This window comes from Salvia hispanica, chromosome 5, assembly GCF_023119035.1.
Source record: "Salvia hispanica cultivar TCC Black 2014 chromosome 5, UniMelb_Shisp_WGS_1.0, whole genome shotgun sequence".
In the NCBI taxonomy this organism is placed as follows: domain Eukaryota; kingdom Viridiplantae; phylum Streptophyta; class Magnoliopsida; order Lamiales; family Lamiaceae; genus Salvia; species Salvia hispanica.
This window is the reverse complement of record NC_062969.1, coordinates 37,180,837-37,199,737: the sequence shown is the minus strand read 5'-3', so window position 1 is coordinate 37,199,737 and position 18,901 is coordinate 37,180,837. Positions and strand designations below refer to the sequence as shown.

Genomic DNA, 18,901 nt, shown 5'->3' with positions numbered 1-18,901 from the left:
AAATGTGAATAATAAGTTTCAAAAACTGAATAATTAATTAAAAAATTGATTGATGGATGGAAACTATATACGGACACACATTAATTTTATAAGAGAATTTAATATTTTGATTTTTTATTCTATTCTCATAGAGAATTCATGATAGCAAATATGTAACGGTAAAATAATGATGAGCATTAATTTTTGGATATTAAATTGAGTGTTACAAAGAAATGAAATGACATTTAATTAAAATAATTTTATATTACTCGATACTTATGAAATTAAAAGAGACTTGATCTTTTAATCTAAAATGGCAGATAGATGAGTTTTTGATTAAAATTTTTAACCTATGTAATACGCATATATACTTGTTTGGTTCTTAAATGAGAGTTAGTGATTTCCTATGTGCATAACAATAATTTTGTACATACATAAATTTTTTAATATATTGAAATAAATTAAGATACACACGCGGTGTGAAAATTATGTTAATTCATCAATATATACAACGTGGATTTCTATTTATTACTAACGCTTAACCCAACAAAAATTATTTCCCCACACAACAATGTGATTAGATTGTAACTGCCAGTTTAAATTATCATAATTATTACTAATACAATTCTTAATTTTGAAAGAAGTTACAAATCCTATAATTGTTATTAATACACTATATTGTTTAATACAAATATATTTTAAAAATATTCTAAATTAGTACTCAAAACACAACTTTTATATGATGAAGATGTATAGATAGATTTTCATTTGTAATACCCAAAATGATATATGGACAAATAAGACGCTTATTAATTATGATTCCCACCTTTATCGGTTATTAAATAATTAATTATTGAATTATAAATGCTATATGCATTGATTATCATGCCCAATTATCAAATATTCAAATTAGTCCATAACTTATAAGTATTTCAGAATGAGGACAAAACTTATAAATATTTCAAAGGAAGGCCAAAACTCGCCTTTTATATATGTATGGACTAGTGTTAACCCACGCGCTATGCGCGACTTGGAAAAAAATACTATGAATAAATAAAATAAAATAAGTGACAATATAATTGCATATATAAGATTAAAGATATTTAGGAGAAAATACCATTACATAAGTGACAATATTATTTTATTAGACTTATATATCTAGAGTATAAAAAGCTAATAAAATATTATGGAACAACAATATTGTCTCGAAAAAAAATAAAATGATGAACTACAAACAAATAAAAAGCGCACATATAACTACAATTTTAAAAAATAAGTATGTACTATAACAATAAGATTATAAAGAACGAAAAGTATCAATAACACTTTTTTATTACATATCTGAGTTAGTAAATTTAGTCAAATCAAATGACCGTTACTTATAACTAAAAATGTTACTATCAATTATATACACAATTATTATTTACAAATATTGAAAAGATTCATAACTAATAAATATTTAAAATCTAGCCTAAAATTTATAAATATTCAAACGACTAAATCAATTTTCTACCTGCACTATTTCAAAAATGTGGATATACTTTTATGAAATGAGAAATAATATAATTATATCAAGTTCTAAACTCATAAATTATATTAATAATTTATTAAACTAATAAAAATTCATATAATCAAATAAGTTTAGAAACTAATAGTTGCATAAAAAACAAATGCTAATTCAACCTCTATATATGTTGTGGCTCAAAGTTAAAATATCTTAAATTACATGTTTCAATTTATTTAATAAATTTATTATTAAAAAAAATCTATATTTTAAATATATAAATTTGTTGGTACTAAATATAAATATGATTTAATAATATAGTTTGAGTTGTTCAAAACAAATTTAATAAAATTCACCAATTAGTTATGACAATTCAATATTACTTATCACCTCGAACGTTAGCAAATCCATCGTTGGTTTATTGAGATAGTTGTTGCAACGGTCTAACCCCTGAACTCCTCACTTTTAACAATACATTTTGATACTGATACTATAGTTCCTCACTTTTAACAATACATAAATAAATAAGTGTTTTAATGCTTGGTTGGATTCATTAAATTAGCATTTGAGTATGTGCACTATCATTTCAACATTTTATTCAAAATTATCATATCATGTTATATTTGTAAAAAACTGTCTCGGCTTTATCTCCATGCATAATTATATCCCGTCATTTTTTAAGTTCTACCAAAAAAAAAGATATTCAAAATTGTAGTACAACATTTTTAATTCACAACAGATTGAGTAAAACATTTTTGATGATCAATAAAATGATAAAATGAAAGCGATAGAATCAATAATTTACCTATTTTGATATACCAAATCTTATTTGTTTATATTTAATACATATATGATGAAGTTAATTAACACCCAACACCAAATGTTTGCTATTTGTATATTTTTAGTCCCCTGTTGATAATTTGCCTGAATAAGATATCAAAAGGTAAAAAATTCAATTATAAAATTTTGGATAGAAATAGAAATTCTTTTACTATAATTTTTGCTCCAATTCCCATTATTTTTAAAGTAAAATAAAAAGAGAAAAAGACAATAATAGAAAGAAGAAGAAGAAAAAAACCCAACCTAGCAAAACCCCAACAACAAATCTCAACCCTCCAAATAACAAATAGAAAGAATTGCTCCTTCCATAATTTGATCACGAAACTAATTTGTAATGATTTTGGGAAATGTTCCTTGAATCCTAATGCTCAACAAAAACCCAATAACAAATCTCAACCGTCCAAATAGCAAATAGAAAGAATTTCTCCTTCATAATTTGAGCACGAAACTAATTTTGTAATGAATTTGGAAAATGTTCCTTGAATCACAAGGCTCTGCAAGATAAAAAAAATATTAATTAATGATTTTAGATAAATAGTTAAAAAATATACTAATAAGATAAAAATGCTAAAACACATACCATAAAATCATGGGAAACACATTCCAAGCTCACAACATTTGATTTGTTGTCCAGGTTTGGTCTTTACAAAAACACATACACCGAACTTTGATAACTGATGAAGTTAAGTTATGTTAGATTGTAGATCATTGAGGTAGATGAATTCTATAACGTCATTTTTCTTCTGGCAAAATTACAACATTAGCAAAACATACAAAAAAAAATAATAAGGTAAATAGATGAATACAAATACTCCATACTACTATCTCATGGCCGTAGGAAGTTTCTTAAATTCTAGAAAATACTCGCCAATTTCAAAACAAAACTTGGTGGCGTTCGTGTCTTGTTTGTTTGGTTGGATTTTTTCATTGGTATTTATAGAGGTTATATCTGTGGATTTAAATTGTATACATTAATTCTCTATTAGTAATGATGTTAAATGGTGCAACGGTTTTCATTAATTAGCCAAGAGCGTTTCAAATAAAACGTTAATTGGCTTTGGAGTCTTTCCAAAATTGAATATCAAATTTAATTAGTCTAAATTAATAAAAATACATAAAATGGTCGACCAATTAGTAAAAAATGGCTGCCTACTAACACTCTCATTTAATTAGTGGAATAAAATGGCCGTGAAATTAACGCTCATTTCATTAGTGGAAAACTGTTTTAAATTTAACGACATGGAGTCAATGATTACATAATTTACGTCAAATAAATTCTCATTAATATTTGCCTTTATTTTTATTTTTCCTAGTAGGCGTCCATTCTCATTCTACACCGCATTGTATTCATAAATATTTCAAATCTTAGTACCTTAAATTTATAAATATTAAAGTTCATACCCAAATTTTGTAAATATTGGCCAAAACTCGCCTTTTATATATGTATAGATAGATTTCATATAATTCTAAGAAATGAAAAGAATAAAAAAGGAGAAACGTATCAGACATAATATTGTGAATTTGTGATAGCTAGTGTTTAGATACAGTCACATCTATTATTGCATAATTATATACGGATTGTAATTCCAGCTTCAGAATTTATGAAACATAGAAGAAACTGTGGTTCGAAATAATTTTGTGATAGTATTAAATTTTAAAAGAAATATATTGAACTTTACAATAGGCGATATTGTTTCTTAAACAAAAATTCAATCATCTCCTAGTTCATAATTGTTCAGTGTACCTGGGCTGTAAGTCGTAAGATATTGACATTTTCCATATGCTTCAGCAGCCCCCATTTATTTGTATTCTTAGGTTTAAGTGACTCAGTCATTCACGACGCGCTTTCTACTTACAAATATAAAATGAAACTATTTAATGTTCATTCAATTTTATACAAGTCAGTCAACCATTTTGTTTTTATGGCAGACATGAATCTTAAATATCGATGTAAGTATTTCCTCCTAGGTTAGTTTAGGTTGAACTTCTCAGCTAATACTACTCATTTAGAAACAGTTACTCTAATTTTAAATTGAACTAGTATCACGCCTGTTATGCACAGATTAACATATTTTTAAAATATTAACTTTTAATTTTAAATTAATTAAATAAAATTAGAATCAATATTAACAATGAACAATATGAGTAAGAATATTAGTTATATGAGAATAAAAAATCTATACAAATCAACATTAAAGCATAATAAATAAATCACATAATATAATATTTAAACATTAAATCATATATAATTATTAAAATGAAAATGAACGAAAATATAATAAAAAAAACAAAATTAGTCAACCAAATAAATTGAGGAAGCCTTAAAATAATGAAATCACTTAGTATAGAGTGGAATGGTTACATGACATCAAGCTTTCCTCCTATAGTAAGACCAAAAATAATATGCTTGAGTTCTATAAGGTAAGTAGGTATGTGTGGATATCCAACCTTTAAATGACATATTTATAGGCTAAATATTATGCACTTAATCCTTGATGTAACTGCAAAATTTAGAATCACGTACCCACAAAAATAAGATCAACAAAAAAGGAATGCAAAACCCTCTAAATCTACACAAATTCAACCGAAATTCAAGGCGAACACTCACTTGCAATTGTAGTCATCCTTTCCCCGTTCTCCCACTCGATCGCTTGCCTCTGCAAATCAATAACTTAATTTTGATTCATGCCAACATTAGCCGTTAACTATAATGAAACCTCCCACTATCTTTCCATTTAATATTACATTTTTAATTTAATATAATTTTTTAATTTAAATAGCATTCTGGTAAATATCACTAAAACTCTCATTTTATATATTTATAGATAGATTATTCAAATGATTTCAAATACGAAAATAGCAGTTATGCAACGTCATTCAAACTATGGAGTATTATCTTGTCCATATTACGAGTCAAATGCTATTATTGAATGTTTTGGAACAATTACCAAACAAAGTTAAGAGAATTAACTATTAATTTGCGGCGGCGGATTTTCTCTTCATAATCCAACAGGTCCTTATTTATTACCGATTAACACTATCAAATAATTATGATAGAATACTTTATAGTCCTTTATTCACTTTTGAGAAGCATTTAGTTTAAGTCTACTTAAGAATTTTCATCACGCAATGTCATGGAATACTTGCAATAAACCACATGTTAAACATTTATGTCCAAGTAGGATTGGATGTTACTATTTGACAAGTGACCAACCAGCAATTAATCTTCCTTCATGATTCTAAGCCTAAATGAAGTAGTTTTTAACTACGTACATTACTGTAAATGAACTAGATTTGTGTCAAGATAGAGAGAACATGAATTTCTAAAAACGAAATAGTAGTAGTTGATAAATTGAATATAATATATTTTTGGTAAAAAAGTCAATGAGTCTAACAAGTGACGCGCAGCATCAATTGAATAAAGGAGTCCATCAATTGAAAAGTCTGCGTTGCTTCCATTTTTTTCCAACTAAATTTCCCTCTCTCATCTCCTGATAGCGAAGCGGTGGAGTCCACGATCCAACAAATTCGATCACAGAGTTTTCCTGGGCTTTTAATATCTATCCAATCACTTCTCCTCCTTCAGATTTATCGATCCATCAATCATTAGCTACTTCTGCTTTATTCCAGACTCTCTTTTAGCTGCCACTTCCATTTCATTATTCATTCTTTTTAGAGGTTTTTGCTCCAAGATTCGTTTTTTCTTGGTCCCTTTATTGACTCGTTTCGTCTCTTTGCTTCATTTATACTGCTTACATAGATTTCAGTTTCTACAAAGTTCATTTTTTCCGTGATTCCGCAATGTGGTAACCGGTTTTCTGTTTTCGAGAAACGAATGCGTATACTCTTCGTTGATCGGATTAATTATTGATTGATTGTTTCGACACTGAGGCATTGTTTTCGTTCTATTCTTTGATGAACTGAAGAAACCCTCGCACTGATTTTGAGGTAGAGATGAAGCTATTAGTGCGAGTAATCGAAGCAAAAAACATACCGGCGCTCGACCCAAATGGATTCAGCGATCCGTATGTGAAACTGCAGTTAGGGAGGCAGAGGTTTAGGAGTAAAGTTGTGAAGAAGTGCTTGAATCCTTCGTGGTGTGAGGAGTTCATATTCAAAGTTGATGACTTGAAAGAAGAGCTTCTTATAACTGTTTTGGATGAGGACAAGTACTTCAATGATGATTTCGTTGGGCAGATCAAAGTGCCCATCATTCAGGTTTTGGATGCTAAAGACAAGTCCCTCGGCACTGCCTGGTACACGCTGCAGCCCAAAACCAAGAAGGCCAAGAACAAGGATTGTGGTATTATTCTTTCTATGTTCACTTTGGTTTTGTATGCTATGATTTTAGTTGGACTTCAATTTTATAGTACTTGATTAGTTGCTTTCTATATGAATGAATAGTTCCACTTCTTGCTATTGTGGAATGAATAGTATAGCTTGTGACCATTGCCAACTGCATTTTCTGCAAGTACTGATTGTTGTTTGGTGGTGTGGAAGTCTTGATGTGGCTGTGGTGTGTATTCTCCTGATTGTTAAATGCTTTGCCCGATTACAGGCGAGATTCTTCTGACGATTTGTTTCTCACAAAATAACACATTACTTGATGTGCCACCTGTGAATGATCCTGTAACACTGCCAAGAAAGTATGCTGATACGCCGAGTGATACGCCTTCAAGATCTTCCCCTCTTTGGGTTCCCTCGCCTATGAGATCGGAAGAAGTTGCACCCCAAAAGGAGGACAAATGGAATGCATCGGCATTAGCTGGGCGGATAGCACAAATCTTCAATAAGAATGTTGATTCAGCTTCTGTGAGTTCTGTTGATCCTAGTGATGCATCTGATGTAGCGGAAGGTATGGATTTCGCGGTTCCGCAGAACAATCCCGAAGAGCAAAATTCATCGGTTGATTTTGATGAAATGATGAAAAGTATAGAGATGCGAGATCCAGCTGGTGAAGCTCCTACTAGTTTACCTGGTGGGGTTGTTCTAGACCAGTTGTATGCAATACCGCATCGGGAGTTGAACTCGTTACTCTTTTCACCAGAATCTGAATTTTTGAAGACCTTTGCAGACTTAGAGGGATCTACAGATCTTGAAATAGGGCCCTGGAAATATGAAAATAATGGCGAGAGCCTAAAAAGAGTGGTTTGTTATACTAAAGCACCGAGTAAATTGATTAAAGCTTTGAAAGCCATAGAGGAGCACACGTATTTGAAAGCTGATACTAAGGCCTTCGCTGTTCTATCCAGTGTGAGCACTCCAGATGCTCCGTATGGGAAATCTTTTAAGGTAGAAGTGCTCTACTGCATTACTCCCGGGCCTGAGCAGCCATCAGGAGAGCAGTCTTCTCGATTGGAAGTGTCTTGGCGAGTGAACTTTTTGCAGAGCACAATGATGAAAAGTATGATTGAAGGTGGAGCGAGACAAGGTATAAAGGATAGCTTTAAACAGTATGACAAGCTGCTGTCTCAAAATGTGAAACCGCTTGATCTTCAAGATGTAGGTTCTGAGAAAGACCAGCTTTTGGCATCTCTTCAGGTGGAGCCTCAGTCTGACTGGAAATTGGCTGTTCAGTACTTTGCTAATTTCACGGTTGCTTCGACCTTTTTGATGGGTTTATATGTGCTCACACATATATGGCTGGCTATGCCTAGCACAATTCAGGGTCTTGAATTTGCTGGTTTAGACTTGCCCGATTCTATTGGTGAAGTGATAGTGTGCTGTGTATTGGTTCTGCAAGGGAAACGGGTCCTGGAGTTTATGTCTCGCTTTATGCAGGCCAGAGTGCAAAAAGGTAATCTAATTTAGAATTGTGCATCCAACAAGGCATGATTCGTATATATATGTACTAGAAGAATCTTAGTTAAATGCCATCATAGTAAGCACCATGCATCTGAATCCAAAAGCATCATGGCTTATCTAGAAATTCTTCAAATTTAGTTTGATTTATCATCTTATTTATATGCCAAGTTTTGGCTCTCAAAGTTGGTCCAACTAACTTGTTTCTCTGATTCATTTAATCATTTAATAGGTAGTGATCATGGAATTAAAGCACAAGGGGATGGCTGGCTGCTCACTGTTGCCTTAGTTGAAGGGAGCAATTTGGCAGCTGTTGATTCTAGTGGGTACTCTGATCCTTATGTGGTGTTCACTTGCAATGGGAAGACGAGAACCAGCTCGATCAAGTTTCAGAAATCAAAACCTCATTGGAATGGTATGTGTACCTTTGTTTTTGTTTTTCTGGTAAATTATCATATTTCTTGCCAAGATTGAAGAAGTCGACTGGTGTTTTATACATGAATGTGTTGGAATGGGGCCCATCATTTACATTGTCAGTTGCTTGCAGAAATTTTTGAATTTGATGCAATGAATGAACCTCCATCTGTTCTGGAAGTGGATGTTTTCGATTTTGATGGCCCTTTTGATGATGCAACATCACTTGGACGTGCTGAAATAAATTTCCTAAAATCTAATATTACGGATCTGTCTGACATCTGGATTCCTTTAGAAGGGAAGCTGGCTCAGGCATGCCAGTCGAAATTACATTTGAGAATCTTCTTGAACAATAACAAGGGTAGCAATGTCGTTAAAGATTATATAACGAAGATGGAAAAGGAAGTGGGCAAGAAGGTAATGACTTCTATCGCTGCAGATTCACTTCAAAAATGGGGTAGCACTTTTGTGCACCCCCCCCCCCCCCCCCTCCTTTTGAGCTTGTTAAACAGCATGCTCCTGTTTTGCAGATAAGATTGCGTTCTCCTCAAACAAATTCGGCTTTCCAGAAGCTTTTTGCATTACCTCCTGAGGAGTTTCTCATCAACGACTTTTCTTGTCATTTGAAGCGGAAAATGCCTCTCCAGGTATATATATGGATTGCTCGTGTTGGTGCTTAAGTCCTTAATCCTTTTCCAGACTAATGTATGCTAGTTACTGATTTGTGCTAATCCTCATTCCAGGGCCGTCTATTTCTGTCAGCGAGAATAATTGGGTTTCATGCAGATCTATTTGGTCACAAGACGAAGTTTTTCTTTCTCTGGGAAGATATAGAAGACATTCAAGTCATACCTCCTACACTGTCATCAATGGGCAGCCCGATCATAATCATCACACTGTGGCCCGGAAAAGGCTTTGATGCACGGCATGGAGCAAGGACACAGGATGACGAAGGCAGGCTGAAGTTTCATTTTCATTCGTTTGTGTCCTACAATGTTGCCCACAGGTATGTTCAAGAATAAATGAGTTACTTTTGTACACTCGACATTATTTGTAAAGTGTCTACTATTGAGAGTGATGCTACCTTACATCCTCCTTTAATCACTTCCCATTCTACTAATCTTGGAATGTTATTTTTCTTCTTCTCCGGAAGTGTTTGTTCGCTTCTTTTCTATTTTCAATCGTTCAATACATAATATTGCCAAACTTAATTTTTTGTGTCAGAACAATTATGGCTCTGTGGAAGGCAAGAGCCTTGACACCTGAACAGAAGGTGCAGATTGCAGATGAAGAATCCGAAGCCAACACTGCTGTCGAAGAGGAAGCCTTAGCCAAAAATCTCCCAGCTACGGACGAGGAAGTTGAGGCTAAGAGTCAAGCAGTAGACGAAGAATCTGAAGCCAAAAGCCTGCGAACTGAGGAGAGTGGATCTTTCCTGGGAGTTGAGGATGTTAACATGTCTATGGTTTATTCTTCCATACTATCTCTTCCGGTGAGTATCTACCCCCTTACCGACTCATTCCTTCCTTCCTTTCTCTAAACTTGCAACTGACTTGTGCTTCTTCACTTCAGACGAGTTTCTTTATGGAGTTGTTCAGAGGGAGTGAAATCGACAGAAGGGTGATGGAGAGAACTGGATGCCTGAACTACACTCACAGTCCTTGGGAGTCCGAGAAGGCAGACGTGTATCAGAGACAGCTTTATTACAAATTCGATAAACGAATATCCCGCTATAGAGGTGAAGTGACTAGCACGCAACAAAAATCCCGCCTCTCTGGAAAACAGGGGTGGCTCATAGAGGAGATCATGACTCTCCACGGAATTCCACTTGGTGACTATTTCACGGTAAGCACACTACACCCGTTTTTCTGCTCTTGTCCGATTCTAGATGCATTTGGTTCCCTCTTGACTCGTTTGCAGCTTCACTTGAGGTATCAGGTTGAAGACCTGCCTTCAAGATCCGTAGGGTGCAGCATTCAAGTATACTTTGGGATAGCATGGTTGAAATACACGAGGCATCAGAAACGGATCACCAAAAACATCGTCTCAAATCTGCAGGATCGCCTCAAGGTCATGTTCAGTGTGCTGGAGAAGGAATACGTTTCAGGGACATAGATAGATCTCATATATTAAATGACTGTCGCTTATGAGGAGACGGGGACGACTGAGCCGCCTTCTCCGTTCGTTCGGGTGTATATACGTTTGACAGATAGCTCACGCTCAGCATCACCACATTTCGGGTTCGCTAATTGGCTGCAACTCTAATCTCATTTGTGATACTATCACATGTTTATGCTCTCTAATTTGTCTGTATTTCTAATCATTTTCGCCTGACATAGTTACGTTGCAAGATTTTGGAATGTTAAATTTATTTTGTTTAATATATTTATATATAGATGGTATTACTTGTATATTGTTTTTGTTTAAATGAATAGTTATTATTGGATTTTCATATCTTTTAACAAACATCCGGATGTTTCTGATAGCATATCTTCTCTTCAACACAAATTTTGCAACTATATACTATAAGTAATTGTGTATCCGCCGCCGCCTTACTCATCTTCCGCCATGTCCAACTCATATTCCCCCAAGCCTACTTTTCCAGCATTTCCACCATCTCCGTTCACGCCACCGTTTGATGAGCTATTCTCGTTGTATCACTTCACTCCCCTCAAAAACAACCCTCATGTCCTTCCTCTACCGCGTTCCATCACTCGCTTTCCATCTCCTAGACCTAGTCCTCTCTTCTTCATCACCATCAACCCTCCCCACTTTGGTTCTTTCCAAGGCCCCCCAATCCCTAAATTCGATGGCAACGACCCCCCTGCAGGCTGCCTTAACCACATCTACGATTTCTTCGAATTCTATGGCACTCCTCTCCATGAGCAAGCCCGCTTACTTCGTATATGCTGGTCAGGCAATGCTTCAAGGTGGCTCCAGTGGATGCGAGCCAACGTTCTCCTGCACCAGACCAAAATTCCGGTCGTTGCTTCATCCTCTTCAGCCCCGTGGATCGAACTGCCCGGGGATGTGACTGCCAATATTCTGCAGAGGCTGGGGGCGGAGGGTGTCCTCAAAAGTGCACAGAAAGTGTGTATTACATGGTGGAAGGTTTCCAAGGATCCTGACTTGTGGCGAGTCATCGATTTCTCCAACCCTAGGCAGGGAGTTTTCAATGACGAGTACAATGTCATGTGCCGTCGTGCAGTGGATCGTAGCCAGGGACAATTGGTCGACCTCACCATTCAGTACTTTGGCGATGATGCACTCTTGGACTACATCGTCCAACGGTAAGTAAATAAGCTATTTTTGTTAGTTAGTGTTAATGTTGAAGTAGGCAGTATCGAATTTTTTGTTGTTTGACAGATCACCGAATCTCAAACGCCTCAAACTTGGAACTTGTTTTTTCATATCCGGATATGGTGCACGTAGAACGATTGCAAAACTTGGAGTATTGGAAGAATTGCACCTTACTATTAGACCAGGAATTGATGTTAGCGACATTGAAGTTATTGGCAAAGCTTGCCCAATGTTGAAATCATTCTCATGCAACGGATTTAAGTGCGTGTTCCCGAATATTTATCACAATATTACTTTACAAAACTTAAGGAATTTGTTTGCTCTCGCAATCAGCAAAAGCATGCCTAATCTGCAGCATCTTCAGCTTTTTGCACATTGGATTGGAAATAAAGGACTTGAAGCCATCCTTAATGGTTGCCCACGCCTTGAATCACTTGACATCCGAAGATGTTTTCATCTCGATCTTCAAGGGGATTTGGGAAAAAGATGTCGTCAACAAATTAAAAATCTTAAACTCCCTAATGACTCGGTCAGTGATGTACCATGGCCCAATTGCGATGGAGGCGATCCGTTTAGTTCTTCTGCATTCTGGTTTGAATTTTACTTATACGACCATCATACAGCTTATCATGACCGTCCTGACTACAACTTCAGTGGACGGTAAATGTATTTTTTCAATTGATTTCTAACGTAAGATATCTATATACTATATATGAACAAATGATACTCACCCTTTTCCCCTTTATTGTGAAACTTCCATTCTTTCTTCAGTTTATAACAATAGTCATATATGCCTGTTATTAGTAATTTTTATTATCGATCTATTTATAGACCGTTATGTCATAATTTAGTTTTTTTTTTTTACTTTTAATACTTGTGTCATTATTTAGTTGACTTGCCCGGGTTTGCATGATTTTGTAGATTTATAATGCGTAACAATATATGGATTGTGTCATTCTCATATGGATTAATTGATTACTAGTAAAATATCAGTCCAACTTTTAACCATCAACATGAAATTTTAAGTCAATAGACCTTTTTTTTTCCATAACACCATCTGTTTGTATTCTTCTCAGTGCTTGAGAATACATATACTTAATATAGGTTTAACTTAATCAGATAAATATGTTGATAAATAAGTATAATCTGCTGAACTTAATTCTAATGTAAATGTAAGTTCAAAACTAAAACATTTTGGCTACAACTTCAGTAGATGATAAAATTATCTTTCTTTTATCCAAGTTACACAAATCGAGATACAGAAAAGCTAATACGTTTTTAAATCAAGCGTACCACATCAACAGTTTTTATTCAATGCTCAATATTCAATCAAAGTATATTGGGTGCAAGATTCAAACAACCTCAGTAGTGAACTCATTAATCTAAGTAACAATTCTTTTAAATTACTTTTTTATTGTTCTTATTAAATTTCAATAAATATAAACTAATATTCATATCAAAATAATTTTATTTGATTGAAAATTGTCATGGGCTGAAAAATTAGAAATCTCAAAGTTGATGTATTTTAATTCAAAAAAGAAAAGGTTAGATAACATGCCAAGAGTGGTGGTATGTATGAGTATGACTATCTTTATGCATAAACCAGGTAGTAGGAAGCTTGTCCTAGTATATGCCTCTGGATCTAAAACTACTTTAGTCAGCAATGATGATGATCTACTTGGCTAAATAGAATGCTTATTTTTTGAGTTCCAATTGTTCTCCTGCAAGAACACTATTTTTGTTATATACGGAATTCTCTTTTGTTGTATGATTACATCTCTTTGATCAATTCTTGTACAAGTTGGAGGTTTTTCTCAAAGCAAGCATCTCATGCTAGAATATAGCCAGGACTCTGAATTTAAGAAATTCAAGGGCATATTCAGTTTTTTACTGTCACCAATTTCTTGTTATATATATGCGATAAGGGCTTCGTTACCAGTCCTGCTTGCCCCTAACGGCCCTAACATTATTTGGAATTCATTGAAATCTTGCACTCTTTTTTCCTTCTAAGTCACCGTCGAGGACTTCATGGTATGCCCAGTTACTAGCCTTGTTATTGCAAATAACACAGCAAAATCAATTAAAGTTTTCAGAATAGTACTAGTTGTTCTCTTGTAACAAGCAGTGTTTTTGTGGCAAAAATGTCACTACTTAGAAAGCTATAACAATACTACTAATTATAACGTGTGTTATTTTTGTTTCTGCACATTTAACATTTATATGAGATACAGCCAAAGAAAAGAATATTCTTGAAATGGGTATTGCAAGAAAATGTAAGTTAAATATCAATGTATCTAAACTGGAAATTTATAGTAATAGAAAATAGAAGCATGGTGAGTTGAAATATGCCAAACTTAATCACTTTGTGTGGAATATCATTCTCAATTATGGAATGGTGGTGGTTTGGACTGTTATGAGAGTGGTGGTACATGATTTTCATGAAAAATCAGTGGTGTCCATTCGTTCAACTAGAGTCTCCATGTATAAACCGATTGCAAATTGCAATAATCTCATAAATTTCATTGTCAATTGAAGTTGATTGGGCTCCCTGTCATATTGGAAGCTCGGAACAATAATTATCTCTCTCTTATACTTTTGACTGCAACCCTCGTTATTCCTTTTAGATTATTTCAAGATTGATTTATAATGATAAAAAAAAATAAAAATTGTTCGTAACTACAAGTTTGGGCTTTCTTCACAACGTGCGCAGAATTGCATAGTAATTAATCGATAAATAGTGAAACACATTTCAACAATTTTAATTGTAGCAATAAAGACACTATTTTTGCATTTGTGCAATTAAGATACTCTCTCAAATTTGCGCGTGACATCCTGTTTGAAAAGAATTCCGAAGTCCATGTATATCACGTGTTTTAAGGATATTTTAATAGTTTCCATATATAAAATTATTATCATAGTGCACTAAAATGATTATCATATTGCACCACCAATTTATTAATTGTTATTCTTTTATATGGATATATAAATATAAATTATATTAATTTATTTTATGGGAATATTTATCTTTTTTTTATACGAATGAGTATACAACGTACGAGGAGTGATCAATTGCTAACTAATTAGCAATCCCAAACTAAGACTAAATCTTAGCCATTAGATTAGAAGATCTAGTAGTTGAAATAATGTCATATGGATTATATTTTTGATTAAGAAAATTAATAAATAAAATTAGAGGGTATTAATGTGAATTCCTTTTCATTAAAATCATCTTAAAACTTTAAATTTACGTAACTCTCTCGATTTAAATATTTTTTTGCAAAAAATATATCAAATTAAGGATAATTTTATAAGGATTCCAACGAAATCTCAATTGCATATGTTCCGACGACGTTCGAATGATGAAATTTGATATTTTTTATTTTAGTTTTCGTAAATGTTGATAACCAGATTTTTATCAACAAATACATCAAAAAATCTCAATAAAACAATGTAAAAATCTCAATAAATATGTGTTGATATTTTCTTGTACTAGTGTTGATATTCTTATGTCATATTGTTGATATTTATAATACACTATGTTGATATAAAAAAACATTCACGAAAATTATCATATGATAATATAATGACGATATTACCCTTTTGTTGATATTTTGTCTACTATTTATTGAGATTCGTAAGATTTAATCTCATCCACTCATTTTAAAATCTGAGGATGGAGATTTGATCTTGATTTTGGATTAGAGTGTTATAAGCATTAGATAATGACCCTACATACTTCTATTTTTTTAATCATTACGCATAAACTATATACTGAATGTTAAGTTAAAATATTAATTAAGATAGTTAATTAATAAAATGATCAGATGGATTTTATACTGGACAATATATTATGAATTTAAAAAAATTAAAATACTACTATTATTTAATGGGTTATTCAAATTAAGGGTTACAATCTTATTTTTTACGACTTAAATAAGTTATCTTGATAAAGAAACATCAACTATAAATCTAAGAAGGTAAAATTACTAGTCAGAAATATGTCGTCTTTAATTTATAGATACAACTGTAAAAAATAACTATAAAATAATGAAGATAAAATTAAACATATATGAAGATATAATAACCAATAAATTATAAATATGGTGAATAATATATTTACTTGACTAAAAAAAAGATCAGATTTTTATACATACGATTCTAGAAATTTATGTGATAGAAGTATAAAAAATGAATAAATATATACTCAAGTAAAAAAAACAAAGAAAAAAGCATAATACAAAAAGAGTGAGCTTATCAAATATCAATGGCATTAAATGATAACTTTTTCAATTGAAATGAACAATTAATAATTTTACGTATTGTGTGCGTATGTGGTTGTATATATTGTATATGGGAATTATAAAATTTTTCCTAAAATACTACTCCCTCCCTCCGTTCAATAGTAGTAGAGTCATTTTGCTATTTTGGTACGTTCCATAGTAGTAGAGTCATTTCTTTTTTTGGTAAAAGTCAACACATTTTTCCACACCTACTTTACTCTCTCTTACTTTATTCTCTCTACCTTTTTCATTTCCTACTTTATTCTTCATTTACTTAACTCACCTAACACAACTTTTTCTTAATCTCCGTGCCGAAAAGAAATGCCTCTACTACTATAGAACGGAGGGAGTATCATATTATGCTATTATAATTTATAATCATTTGGCTACATGTGCTATGCATTTAATTTGGCAAGATATTATTAATAAGGCATATCAAATAAGATTCCCATGTCATATACATATAGAGAATTTTTTTCTCGATATTATGATACTTTTGACATTTAAAGCAACATATGAGCTAACGACAACATTTTAAACTAATACTCCCTCCGTGCCCTATTAGGAGTCACTCTTTAACCGGACACGGGTTTTAAAAAATGTAAAGAAAAGTTGGTTGAAAAAGTTGGTAGAATGTGAGACCCATTTTTTTATATTGGTTTTATAATAAAATGTGAGTGAGTTGAGTTAGTGGAATGTGGGACCTACTTACTATTTATGGTAGAAATGAAGTGTGACTCTTAATTGGGGACGGACCGAAATGGAAAAATGTGACTCTTAATGGGGGACGGAGGGAATATTTGATAAACTTTTCTTTTCTAATTCAACAATTCTATTTGTTGAATTTAAATTTGAACTATATCATTGTTGGGTTACACGTGGTATATCACCACAGCAAAATATTACTCATTCGTATGTGATATTGACCTTGTTTTAGAACATTCACATTAGAAAGAGATTAGCATTTAGCAATAACTTAGTAAAAAAAAAAACTCCTTCGTCACATCATCATGTCCTTCTCATAGCCTAGCCATCATCATGTCCTTCTCATAGCCTAGCCACATTCCTAGCTAAGTAATAACATAGTAATAGTATAGTCAATGCCCTATCCCACCCAAAAAAAAAAAAAAAAAAAAAACCCAAAAACAACAACAAAATAAATTGAAGAAAAAAAAATATAAAAAAAATGAAATAGAAATAGAATATTTTAGGAAATATTAAAAAAGATTAAAAAATCGGCTAGCCAATCGCTCTTCCACAATAGTGGACTAGCGATCGGCTAACCGTGCTAGTCCACGCCCTAGCTCTAGGGCGTTGGTTTTTCGTCCACTCGGCTAGCCTACCGCAATAGCGGACTAGATAAGCGCCCTAGTTGCACGCCGGTGGCTAAGCCGTTGGCTAGTCCACTATTGTGGATGCTCTTAACTTAGTTGCAAATTTTAAGAAATACTACTCCTTTCGTTCATGAAAATAGTCTCATTTTGTCATTTTGTAATGTCCACAAAAGATAATCCTATTTCTATAAATGAAAATACTCTTTCATACTATAACCATTTTTTCTTCTCTCACATACTTTACCTACTTCTTTGTATCTCTTTTACTCTACCTGTTTTTTCTCCTCTATTAATTTATCAAATTTCTCATCAAAACTTATGCAGTCCTATTTTTTTGGACGGAGGGAGTATACGAAAATAAATGAAATATTAGTGAAAATGATTTACCATGAACCCAAAATAGAAAAAGTAACCAAGGCAGACTTACGAAAATGACAATAAACTTTACGTCGCAGATATATGAAGCACTCTCTCCGTCCCAATTAAAATGACACACTTTCTTTTTTAATTTGTTCCAACTAAAATAACACATTTCAATATTTTGAAACTTTCTTTACCAATGTTTGCTCTCTCCAATTAAATATTCAGCTTTATTTCTTTCTCTCTCTATTTAATACTCACACTCACTTTTCTTTCTACAATTAACCACATTAACCAACAAAACCTTGTGCCGACTAAGAAATGTGTCACCTTAGTCGGGACGGAAGGAGTATTATTTTATTAAATAAATTATTATATACAATAAAAAATATTCAAAACCATGAGCTGGAAAATATATACTCCATTTGTTCTACCAGTGACGAAGCCAGAAAACTTTTGTTGGGGGGTCCAAATATTTTTTATCGGCGACTAAATATCACAAGAATAAATTATTTATTTCATTTATTTAATGATGAAATTTTACAATATTTACTGGTTAATTTTCTATGAATATTTAATAAGAGAAGTTTGATTAGTTTTCAATGAATCTTTAATAAGAACTCTTTAGGATGAAATTCAATGATGATTATAAATAAATGAATAAAGATTATAGTATTTTTTTTAGACTAACAAGTAGATTTTAAAACTTAAAATTTATTAGTACTATAAAATATTTACATACTTAATGAGTATTATTGAAGTCTAAAACTATTTATTTTATCAACTATGAAAATATTTACTGTTTAAAATAATCAAATGTTGCAAAGTTAACTGACACAAATAATAAGCATTAAAATTAAAATTAAAATTAATCAGAGGATGTGGATGTGTGAAAGTAAGAATTGTATGATGATAAAATTGTAAGTAAAAAGGTTTTGCAAAGTGACCACCAATCACCATGGAAATTTATAAAATGAATAGAATATATAAATAGAAAAAAAAAAGAATATATAAATTGAAAACATGAATAGAAATTAACTTAAGTGGTGTGTATAAATAACAAGTGAAGAAAGTATATCAGTGCTCTG

General features: G+C 32.5%; 2 protein-coding genes across 4 annotated transcripts; both read left to right on the top strand.

The window, feature by feature from the left end:
* The first annotated feature begins 5,803 nt into the window (after window positions 1–5,803).
* LOC125188638 (C2 and GRAM domain-containing protein At1g03370-like) lies at window positions 5,804–10,950 on the top strand. 3 transcript variants are annotated; one of them, XM_048085609.1, is made up of 9 exons: window positions 5,804–6,626; window positions 6,882–8,120; window positions 8,358–8,540; window positions 8,835–8,956; window positions 9,070–9,186; window positions 9,283–9,545; window positions 9,764–10,031; window positions 10,112–10,384; window positions 10,460–10,950. In XM_048085609.1, the coding sequence occupies exons 1-9, from the start codon at window positions 6,278–6,280 to the stop codon at window positions 10,652–10,654; spliced, it is 3,009 nt and encodes a 1,002-aa protein (XP_047941566.1). In that variant the 5' UTR covers window positions 5,804–6,277; the 3' UTR covers window positions 10,655–10,950. The 3 variants fall into 3 exon arrangements, with proteins under 3 accessions (XP_047941566.1, XP_047941565.1, XP_047941563.1); XM_048085608.1 differs by having other exon boundaries at window positions 8,673–8,956; window positions 10,478–10,950; XM_048085606.1 differs by having other exon boundaries at window positions 8,673–8,956.
* A 157-nt stretch (window positions 10,951–11,107) lies between these two features.
* LOC125189964 (putative F-box/LRR-repeat protein 23) lies at window positions 11,108–12,565 on the top strand. The gene is made up of 3 exons (XM_048087176.1): window positions 11,108–11,829; window positions 11,906–12,100; window positions 12,195–12,565. Exons 1-3 carry the CDS (start codon window positions 11,108–11,110, stop codon window positions 12,526–12,528), a joined length of 1,251 nt encoding a protein of 416 aa, XP_047943133.1. The 3' UTR covers window positions 12,529–12,565.
* The last annotated feature ends 6,336 nt before the right edge of the window (window positions 12,566–18,901 follow it).

What these genes read in the sequence shown, in the direction of transcription:
- LOC125188638 (XM_048085606.1), top strand. Translation starts at nt 6,278, where the DNA reads ATGAAGCTATTAGTGCGAGTAATCGAAGCAAAAAACATACCGGCGCTC. An exon ending in ATCAAAACCTCATTGGAATG is followed by an intron (nt 8,541 to 8,672) that starts GTATGTGTACCT and finishes AGTTGCTTGCAG; the next exon opens with AAATTTTTGAATTTGATGCA. An exon ending in CTTCCATACTATCTCTTCCG is followed by an intron (nt 10,032 to 10,111) that starts GTGAGTATCTAC and finishes TCTTCACTTCAG; the next exon opens with ACGAGTTTCTTTATGGAGTT.
- LOC125189964 (XM_048087176.1), top strand. Translation starts at nt 11,108, where the DNA reads ATGTCCAACTCATATTCCCCCAAGCCTACTTTTCCAGCATTTCCACCA. An exon ending in TTGGACTACATCGTCCAACG is followed by an intron (nt 11,830 to 11,905) that starts GTAAGTAAATAA and finishes GTTGTTTGACAG; the next exon opens with ATCACCGAATCTCAAACGCC. An exon ending in TTCTCATGCAACGGATTTAA is followed by an intron (nt 12,101 to 12,194) that starts GTGCGTGTTCCC and finishes CCTAATCTGCAG; the next exon opens with CATCTTCAGCTTTTTGCACA.